This window comes from Athene cunicularia (genome assembly GCF_003259725.1).
Source record: "Athene cunicularia isolate RWA chromosome Z unlocalized genomic scaffold, athCun1 chrZ_part1, whole genome shotgun sequence".
NCBI classification, from domain to species: Eukaryota; Metazoa; Chordata; class Aves; order Strigiformes; family Strigidae; genus Athene; species Athene cunicularia.
In genome coordinates, this window is record NW_020799142.1 from 26,152,425 (window position 1) to 26,162,759 (window position 10,335).

Here is a 10,335-nt window from a genome sequence, read left to right on the forward strand (position 1 = left end):
TGATGCTCATTTTGCCCACCCACCCCTGCCTAATCCCTTCAGCACAGCACCAGCTTGCCAGGAGTGGCCGGAGATGTTGCTCTCCTGATGGAGGAGACCACCCCATGCACGAGGCTGGTGCCAGTGCCAATGCCAGTACAGGGATGAAACACTTTGGCTGGTAACACAGCTGGAGTCTCTTCTTGTCCTTATCGTGGAGCAGGGAAGGGACAGAGCTTGCTATCTGCTACTGCTGATAGAAGACCTACTGAGGTGCCCAGGTCCCAGCCCTGTGTCTTGTCCCATAGATAATTTTCCCTGTGGAAGGGCTGTGAAGTGCTCTCCACTGAGGTGCGAGGACAGGCTGAAGCTGGAGCAAGTGAGAGGGTAGAGGGATGCAGATCTTGCTCCAGAGTTTGTTCAGACCTGTGGGGAACTTTTTTTCCTACTATTAGTGGGAATTTCCTTGGGTGCAACTGGTGCTGTTGCCTCTCATCCTGTCTCTGGGCCCCTCCAAGAAGAGCCGGACACTGGCACCTCTCCAAACCCCTACAAAGCAGCTGCTGGCAGCAGTGAGACCACTTTCATCATTCCTTGCCTAGGCTGCACAACCCCACTGCTCTCAGCACCCCACATGCCACATATCACGGCTGAAGCAGGCTGGTTAAGGGACATCACTGCAGGTGGCACTGGCATGGTGGTGAGTCACTATACCAAGGAGGAACAGCCCCTTGTCCCTGCATTCCTGTGAAGGTTTGCAGTGGCAGTGCTGGTCTTCATTCTCTGCAGTACCCACACAGCTGGCGAGCTGCTGGCAACTCGCTCCCTGCACACAGACTCTGTGGGGGATTTCTGCTCTTGTGCTGAGAAAACCTGTTTCCAGGAAGATCTGTAGCTGCCTTTGGCCATGATCCCGTTTGTTGGGACATCTGTAAAGCAGGTTGTCTTTTGGCATGTGAGATCATGGCCCTGGAGTGGAACATGTTGGCTGGGCTGCCCTACATCCACCAGCTTCAGATATGCCCCCCCACCCCCTGCCAGGGAGAGCAGGGTGAGCCAGACAGGCTCCTGTGACCAGATGAGGGGGCTCAGCAGTAGCCAGGCATCACCCTAATATCGGTATATAAGCAAAAATGGGATTGAGGCAAGCTCTCCCCCCAGTACCTGTGGGTTGAGCCTATGCTATATCTAATGAAAACAACTGAGAGATGCTTCAGGGGAGAGACAGGGTTAAATCCTCCACATGCTTGCCCAGTGTACAGGACTAAATCCTCCACATGCTTGCCCAGGGACCTGGGGTGCTTTTTCAGGGTGAAGGGACCCTGGAGCTGCATTGGCTCTGACCAGCATCTCCTGTGGCCTGGGTGCCGGCAGCAGAGAGGGCAAGAGGTTATTTGACTGGAACTGCAGAGCATCTGGCTACAGGGAAAGCAGGCGGGATATTCGGGAAATGCTCAAAGATTAAAATTCAGCCTGTGGCAAGACTTGTTGCAACTTCCCACCCTTCTTCTCCAAAAGAAAGTGAAAGCCACAGGCTGGAAGGATAAATAGGCAGCAGGGAGCACCAGCAGCAGAGCACAGGGAAGCTGTTCAGAGCTCACCTCTACCACCCAGAGCACCGTTGCCTTCAGCCCATCCTCTGCAAGACTCATCAGCAAAATGCAGCGGCTCTATCTTCTCTGCCTTAGTCTCCTGGTGCTGGGACGTATCCTGGATGGTAAGACTGAACCTCTCAGACTGCCTTTCTTGCAGAAGGGAGAGGATCCAGTTCCTTTCTCTCCTTTGCATGTTCATCAGATTTCTGGAGGGACTTATGACTGGGGGTCTGTTGCAACCCTCCTGCATACTCTTGTAACCTGTCCCAGAGGGACTCTGTCCTGCTCAAAGTCCAAGCAGGAGCTTACAGGGCACTGGGGCTGGAAAACCGAGCTTGGGAAAGGCTATGGAGCAATCCTGCCTCCCAGTGCCCTAGACCAGCCTGTACACACCGCGCTGGGTTTATATTGGTCCCATTCTCCCCAGCACACCAGCAAAGCATCCCTGGCACTCTTTGATGTGGGGCAGCCTGGGGACAAGGGGCTGGGAGTGGGAGGGAAGGCATGTGTTGGGGCAGAGCCCATACTTGAGGGGCTGCTGTTGTTGGACATGGGGTTTGCACAGGTCACTGCTGTCTGGGTGTGTGACACCAGGCCTTCTGCTCTGCTGCAGGGAGCTGGGAAGTTCAGATGCCTTGTGGTGTTGCACCACACCTTTCTGCCTGGGGTTACAGGCATCCCTGGGCACTGTCATCCTTGGTGGGCATTAACAGTGAACACAGCATTTGTTTGCAGGGTGGCCAAGGTCCCCTACTCTGCAGAGAGCTGTATCCCCCAGCTGTCACAGGACTGATTGGTATGGGGTGGGCTGGTGATGAGGTAGCTGCAAAACCTATGACTGCTTCAGCAAATAAAACTGAAGTCATTCTCAGCCTCTCAGGAACGGGTGTCTGTATTGCAGCATTCTGAAGCCAGGTAAAGACCCCTGTCCTGCCTTTCTTGGTGCTGGCACTGGCCCTGGAGGTGCAGGAGGGACACAGGCTTGCAGAAGGGTTGCCCTGCACCGTTTCACTGTTTCTCATCTCCTTTGCTTTGGTTGGAAGGAGGTAGAGGGCTCCTGGTGCTGGGGTGTGGGAGCAATAAGGCTCGTGCCTGTGTGTGCAGCTGGGGTGGTGTGAGGGCATTTCTGATGGGTGCCATCCTGCCCCTCCTCCGGGGAGGCTGGGTGAAAGTGCAGCCAACCCAGGGAGAGGATACTCAGCCTGCCTGTTGTGTTCCTCCTCCAGTCCATGGTGGGAACAACGTCCTTGACTGCTGCCTGCGGACAAGCGAGACACCCATCCCGCGGCGGATAGTACAGGATTACCGGCTCCAGCTGGTGCAGGATGGCTGTGACATCCCGGCTGCCGTGTAAGAGCTCCAGGGTGGTGTTGGCTTAAGGACAAGAGCTAATTGATGGACCCTGCAGGGAGGGAGGGATGGAGGCAGAGAAGGGTGGTGGAGGGATGTTGAGGTAGTTTTGAGGGCAAGGGAATAGGGAGGGTTGTGGAAGAGAGGCTCAATCAGAGCAGGATCTGCTGGGAGGGGGAAAGTTGGGACAAAAGTCAGGGAAGAAAGTCATCTCAAGGTAGAGGTGGAGGAGGACAGTCAGGGAGGCTAGTGGGTGGGAGCTTGAGCTGTGCTTGAGTATCCCCTGGGTGTTCTACTCACCTCATCTGTTTTTTTTTCCCCATGGACCTGGCAGGTTTATCACCACAAAGGGCAAACGTCTCTGTGCCCCTCTCCAAGCCCCGTGGGTGCTTCGCCTCCAAGAGAAGCTGGATGCCAGCTCTGCCAGGAAGGTAGGCTGTCCCTCTTCTCAGCTGGTAATGGGGGCAGCCCAGTGGTGGGTTTATCCACCACCAAACAGGCTTTTCCCAGTGTGACTGGGCTGCTGGGAAGAGCTGGGACATGCTCTACTGAGGAATGGATGCTTTGTCTCAGTCTTCATCCTTCCTTCTTTCAACTGGGATCAGTCTGGCTCCTTGGCAGACCCTCTTCCACCTCAAACAAATGCAGTCCTGGGGCTGTTACCCACTCAGTGCCACCCTGGGCTGAGCCTGATGGGTGCCACAGCAAATGACACTGGGAACAAATCCCTACCCACTTCTGCCCTACAAGCTTGAAGCTTGCAACTTCTACATCTTCACCGGGAGGGCTTGCAATGAGTTTATTTGGTGCTTTGCAAGCCCTGCCAGGTCCCTGCTTCATCACCATAGCTTGGCCAGAGGAGGGCACCTCTTGGTGACTACCCTGACCTCGAGGAAGGGACTCTGAGGAGGGTCCTGTCTTGAGGATCACACTTATCACAGATATCTTTTTCACTTCCCCAGGCCAAAACCCAGGGCAAATAAGCTCTGAAGAAGCCTGTGGCCAGCCCCAGCACCTGGAGTGGGGGCTGTCTCCCAGCTGTGAATCTGAAGCTAATGGAGCCAACATGCTTTCACCTCCAGCCGACCCTCCTGGGGACTCGTGCCAGTGTGTCGGGCTGGGAAGACCCCTGCCTGCTCTCTCTTCTTCCCTCCATCTCTACTGTGACCCAGCAACCTTCAACAGCTGAGACAGGGGCTGCCAGGCCAGAGACTCTGCCGCCTTCGCAGCCTGGAAGCTGGTTGATGGACTGTTCTGCAAGATGTGTTTGAAGGGTCTCAGCCTTCCCTTCAGCACAGCAGCTGTGACCTCCAGTGCTAGTCTAATCTCTTTGGTTTCCATTGTCAGCCCCAAATCTGAGTCCTTCTACATCCCTGGAAAGGGCTGTCAGGATGGGGCAGTGTGGGGATAGAAGGGAGGGACGGAGATGTTCCTCGCTGGCCATGCACTGTGCTGCTCCCTTGCTGAGCACAACCTAGAAGCCTTCAGGCAGGGCATGGCTGGTGCAGGTCCTCTCTCATGCCCTGACCTCCCTGCATTGTTTCCCCTCCTGGCCTTCTTTCACAGGTAGAAATGGAGCCAGCAATGCGGTGGCAGCAGAGTGGGCAGTGATGTTGCCCTTGGCCCCTGCTCTCCTCAGGGACATTGCCCCCGTTCTGGGTCCCCCAGCCTATCACTTCATTCAAACCCCATCCCACACTCCTGCCCGGGCAGGTATGTGTGAGCAGTGTTTGCACCACTCTCAGGTATTTGCTGCTAGATCTGTTAAATGCAACAATTACAGGTTTAAGTTGCTTCTTTTCTCTCTTTTTTATTGTGCTGTGATTTTGTTAAATAAAAAGAAATGCCAGTAAGTAGTTACCCTACCTTGTGTTTGAGACCAAAGGCCAATGTGGAGCATGGGGTGTGCAGCCAGTGCTGCTACAGTTGCAAGGGGGCTGTTCTGGGTGCAAGGTGAGGAAGGGGGCTTTCATAGGAGTGAAGGACATGTTCTACAGCAGCTGGGCTGCAAGTGTCTCCTGGGAGTTTCTTGGCACCATGGCAAGGCGGGCACCCTGCTCTGTGCCACTCAGCCAGGCTGCCAGAGTGGGTCCCCAGGGGGTTGTATTGCAGAGATGAGGTGGGAGAAAACTTGCCAGTATTGCACCATCCAGCCCAAAACACTTCAGTCCCACCAGCTCAGCTTCTGAGCTGGAGTACCCCAGCTCTCAGCTCCCAAGGGAACATGGGACATGGATGAAGAGCTTTGGAGCTTTGTTCTTGTGGAGAAGGGAAACTGAGGCGCAGTGTGGCTGCTCAATGCTATTGATTGCCCTGGAAGTTCAGTGCTTGCTAGCAGCTAGGGTGCAGGTGAAGAGAAAGAGCTTTTGGGGAAATGGAAGCAGGGTTTCACCTGGGCACATCCATGGTTAAGGCAAGATCCTGCCCCTCATCATGGATGAGCTGTGAGTCCCTGGCCATTTTCTTCCTGGGCCCTGGGTCTCTGGGGTTTGTGTACTGGGGCTGCTGCTCCAGTTTGTGTACTGGGTCTTGCTGCCCCAGAGTGACCTTATGTCTCCTTGGGAAGTGCCCTTTTGCTCAGGCCATGTGAGGTTTGAACAAAGCTTCTCTGTTCAGCTGAAACATGGGCTGAATGTGCATGAGTGGGATTTGCATGGCCAACAGCCAAGGCACCGTTCTCTCCTCCTGAAGTCCACAGTGCCAGCCAGCCAGCCTGGGCACCTGGGAGTGAGACGACCCAGGGACTGTTCCTGAAGGCAGGAACGATGTGGGCACCAGCCCCTTCAGAGGATGTCATCCACAGTGATGCAGTAGCTGGGCTGTCCATGTGAGGGGATGTCCAGGCACCTGATGGCTTGTGGTGAGACCTGTTGCATGCAAATTTAGCCCCAGCCCTTTTTCTCTTCAGGTCTGACAGCTTCCTTGGTTGGTAGCCATTGGGTTTCTTTTTCACATGTTCCCCGCCTCGGGGGTCTCTCTCCATGGTATTTGTGCACATACGGTGCCCTGGGTGTGACTCTTGGCATGACTTTCCCAGAGCACCAGCTCTGTCCTAGCTCATTAACTACAGTGACAGCCCCAGCAATACAATCCTGGGGAGAAGGAAGAAGAGAAGGAAAGCTGGTATGGGAAGAGAAGCCAAGACAAACAGTCTGAGTGGAAAAGGAGGATAACTGGTGCTTGCTTGGGCAGAAGCCTTCCTGCTGCTCACTCAGTGACCCGTGAGGGGCTACGGCTGGGGAGGGGGAGGATGCTCGGTGTGGATCTGCACCGGGGCTGAGCTGCTGCAGCTGGTGTGGGTACCTGTGCAGGTCAAGGGCTGCAGAAGGGGCTTACAGTGGGGTTGATCAGGCTCATCTTTGGCTGGAGGCTACCCTGACGAGGAACACAAAGTCCTGGTCCAGTTCCTTGGGAACCTGAGGGAGAAGGGGCTTGTACCAACCTCTTGGATGTTGGAAACAGGTTGATCTATTTCCATCAGAGTTTGAGGAATGGCTCGGCCAACCTGCCTGTAAAAGTGTGGCTGCAAAACTCATAGCTCCTATCTATTCTGGGAGCAGTAAACGCACCCTCCTCAGAGCAATGCAGCCATTCATCACATATCCCTGCCAGGTCTGTCTTCTGTGTCTCTCAAGGGGGTGGTGATCCAGGTCCCAGCTCTGGCAGCAGGCTGCCCTTACTCCCCAGTGAAGTACAGGAGGAGATGCTGTCCTGAGCCAGGTATGTGGTCCTGGCTGTCTGTCCCTCTTCCAGCCATGCAGCAGCTGTCCCTACTCCAGAACGTGACTTTTGGAAATCCATCAAAAACTAGCAGGGCTCAGCACTTTGTAAACTACAGAGAGAGTTTTTTCTGATACAAAATGTTAATGATCTCTTTAGAGGGAAGCAGCCACTTTCCTTGAAGAAAGCCGCTAGTCACTGCCATGTCAGAAACCTTGAGTCCCAGCCAAGAACTAGTTTCAGTAAAAAATGTTCCAAGTCCTCCTGCTTCTCTCTCCCCAAATGTGTTTTTCCTGTTCTGTGCCTACCCTCACTGCATCCTCAGGGACTGCTGGGTCAGGATCAGGATCCGTTGCAGTGTGATGCAGATATACCTTCAGTAGGTCTGGGGCTATGTGCAGCAATCACTTTGTTGTGAGGTGTTCTGGACCATCGGTTGAATCACCGGCAATCCTTTTATCCATGCCTGGGACCTGTATTTCACATGTGGGATAACAAGATATTAAAACCGAAAAGCTTTCCTGGGGACCTGACAAAACAGCTGCTCTCTTGGTGATGGTGCACAGTGCCAGGAAAGAAAGACAAGGCTGCATCTATGCAAGCAAATTGAGAATTGTTTGTGTTGTTCCCTGGTTGTCAGGTTTCACAGCTGGGATCATGAGAGCACTCCTCTCTCTCCAAGGCATGGTGAAAGCTGTCTTGGATTCTTCCCAGGCTTCATTCAAGGGACACAAGACACAGCAGGCACAGCTGCTGTGGTCTCAGGGTCTGACCTGGCATGGACATTCCCAGTCAGGAGGTAGGATTGAAGGTCCACAGCAAAAAAATCCATCTGCTTCTCTGCAGCATGAGCAGGCACCAAAGGGAAATGCTATGCTGGTCTCACCTGGTGCCATAATACCCCTTCCAGGGGTATTACTGGAGCTGGTTTTGTCCCTTGCCTCCAAAGAAATGGTGCTCCTGTAGTGACTGGGGATGAACTGGCTGCACCTTCCCTGCATGTTCCTGCAGGCAAAGTAAGCAACACTATGGGGTCTAAAAACTGTTCCCTATTCTGCAGCCCCCACATGACCACTTCACATGGTTTCTTGGTGCAGAGTAGTCCCTTGGAGCTGTGAACAGGCCCTGGACATGCCTGCCAGTACAAGAGCTGTTTTTCCCTTGTGCTGGTGGTCTCCTCTGCTTGGTGCTCAGGCAAGGGGCTGCGCTCCATGGGCAGAGCTCCCTCGGCACCAGTGCTGGACCCAGCTGGCAGGGGCTCAGGGACCTGTCTGGGTTTTTTTTAGGACATGAGACATGTGGATGGTTAGGAAGAGTGGGAAGCCAGGTAATTAAAAGCCCCTTCTTGTCCCATTGCACTGTTTACTCTTGCCTAAACAATAATGTGTGTGGGTGATGGAGAAGATCCAGGCCTGGCATCAATCCTCCTCGGGACACTGCTTACTCCCCTCTCATTCCCAGCATGTCATCACCGGTGCTGCTTGTCCAGACACGTTCTGCTGAGATGTGTCCTGTGGGAAGATGCCAGCATCCTTGGCCAGGCTGTGGGGCTCTGAGCAGGAGCTGATGCCTTCCCTGCCAACCTCTTCCTGCAGCTGAACTCTCCCTGGTGGTATTACCCAGCCTGCACCTCCATGGTCTGGCTTCTTGGGTCTGATGCCCAGGACTTGGGCACAGGACCAGGGTGCTTTTCCTGGCCTGGGTCCCTAGAGTCAAACTGAACCCAGAAGTTCTTTGATATGGGAACCTTTGTGCCCACGCAGGGCTCAGCCCTGTGCTTTTATAAGTTGCAGGTACTATAGTTCATTGCCACGAGTCAGGCGCACCCTTGCCCAGATCCCAGGGCTCAGAGCACCCTTTGGAAAGGGAGGGGTGACCCATCCTCTCTACCCTCAGATGCACCCATCTTCTCTTTATGCACAGTAGCAGTAAAAACTGGAGATTAAAGAGAAAACCAGGAGGACAAGCGAATAGGAGACTTGTCCTACTGCCAGAAGCCTCTGGAAAGTACCTTCCCCATTATCCATCCTGCTCAATGAACCAGTAGGCAGTGATGGGAGGCTTAGTGCAATTTCTATAGCACTTCCCACTTGTCCCTTCTGTTTTCCTGCTTAGCTGTGCCTCTTAAGTAAGGTTTTCTCTGCTTCCTGTGGTGTGCCCCCTGGCCAGGAGTCTAGGGGAGAACCTGCCCTCCCTCCTTTCCCCAGTGGTTCTGCTACCACAGCGAAATGACACGGCTGCATTGCAAAACAGAGCTGGATCTGTAGAAGGTTGAGGTGAGGTGGCACCACCTGGCTCAGACAGCAGGGATGAGGCTTGGAGGGAACTAATGAAGATCTAGAGCTCCCTTAGCTCTGCTTGGGAGCAAATGGGAGGGACAGCCATAGGGCAAGAACTGCAGCAAAGAAGAGAATATTTTGGAGCTTCTCATGAATTTGGGAAACTGATGTGCAGGTTGAGCCAACTGAGGTTGGCTGAGATGCTTTAAACCCATAAGCGTGAAAAACCTTTCCTTGTCTGGGGTGGAAAGGGAGAGCCAGAAGATTGCTAGCAGTAAGGCAGACTCAGAGGCTCTTCTTGTGATCCTGGTTTAGCTCTATCTAGTGCAAACCTCTAACCCTGGAGTCTCCCTTTCCCTCTGTCTGTTTGTCCCTGTGCTGCCCAGTTTCTGCCCAGTTTCTTTGGACACTTCTGCCCCAGGGTTTACCCAAATGATGACTATTCTGTGCCTGTCCAGAGGGATTTAGCAGCTGTGCTGTGTCACTGCAGATATGTCAGGTGTGGTATGGCTGCTTGTCCTGGGATGTTCACCCTCTGCAGCCTTTGGTCTGACTCCTCCACAAACACATCTCATTCTTCTCCACTTTCCCACAGAAAACAAGATTTTCTTTCTTGCAGATGTTTTGGCTGGGAAATCCCCTTCTCTGCTGGGCTGTGCACTGACTGTCCCCATACTGCAAGCACACAACTGTGTTTACATGCATGTTCCTTAATCTTGTTTAAATTATCAAGCCATGACTTTCTACTGTCTCTTGGGGGGAGGATGCTCCAGAAAAGCAACATTTATTATCAGGAGTCTTGTGAGCTGCTGAGGTGGTCTTTGGTGAAGAAATAAAGTGCTTTCATTAAAAAAACCTGCAACTTGTAGATTCCCACCTTTTATTTAGTTGCTGTGGCTTTCAGAAAGGCACCAGTCAGCATTTTCAGTGATGGATGGCAGCCACTGTATTTCAAGGAACAAAAGCAGAAGTGTCCCGGATATGCTACAGCTACAGATTCACCCTCTTCTCACAGTGTTTGGTTTCATTTCCCAGCTACTGCGCAATGCTCCAGCATCCTCCTCTGGTCCTGCCAAGGCCAGCTACCCCAGGGAATTCCCGGTGTCAGAGCCTGCAGAGCTGTGTGTTTCATTGCCTGTCTGGGGCAAAAGAAGGGCTGAAGTCTGCTGGGTTGATCCCTGCTGTTTCCAAAGGCTGTGTGCATGCTGTGCAATGGCTCTTTGCTGAGCGTGTGGGATTCGGTTGACTTGGGCAGGGCAGTATGTCCTGGAGATCCTGGCACTCATCTCTGTCCTTCTAACTTAGGGCAGGGAGGGTTTGCCCTGTTTGTTTTGCATTGCCCCATATCTCAGCACAGACACTGGAAGCAGTAGATATTTTGGAGCATGACAGGGGATGGTAGGAGGGAAGCT

The 10,335-nt window shown here is 53.4% G+C and overlaps 1 protein-coding gene across 2 annotated transcripts; it reads left to right on the top strand.

Annotated features, from left to right (window-relative positions):
- The first annotated feature begins 1,283 nt into the window (after positions 1 to 1,283).
- On the top strand, positions 1,284 to 4,777 carry LOC113489706 (C-C motif chemokine 19-like). 2 transcript variants are annotated; one of them, XM_026865684.1, is made up of 4 exons: positions 1,284 to 1,696; positions 2,801 to 2,924; positions 3,259 to 3,355; positions 3,887 to 4,777. In XM_026865684.1, exons 1-4 carry the CDS (start codon positions 1,639 to 1,641, stop codon positions 3,905 to 3,907), a joined length of 300 nt encoding a protein of 99 aa, XP_026721485.1. In that variant the 5' UTR covers positions 1,284 to 1,638; the 3' UTR covers positions 3,908 to 4,777. The 2 variants fall into 2 exon arrangements, with proteins under 2 accessions (XP_026721485.1, XP_026721484.1); XM_026865683.1 differs by lacking the exon at positions 1,284 to 1,696 and having other exon boundaries at positions 2,685 to 2,924.
- The last annotated feature ends 5,558 nt before the right edge of the window (positions 4,778 to 10,335 follow it).

Excerpts from the sequence above, each read along its gene's own strand:
- LOC113489706 (XM_026865683.1), top strand. The coding sequence starts at position 2,704 with ATGGGTGCCATCCTGCCCCTCCTCCGGGGAGGCTGGGTGAAAGTGCAG. Across the intron at positions 2,925-3,258 it reads TGTGACATCCCGGCTGCCGT|GTTTATCACCACAAAGGGCA; the intron begins GTAAGAGCTCCA and ends TGGACCTGGCAG. Across the intron at positions 3,356-3,886 it reads ATGCCAGCTCTGCCAGGAAG|GCCAAAACCCAGGGCAAATA; the intron begins GTAGGCTGTCCC and ends TCACTTCCCCAG.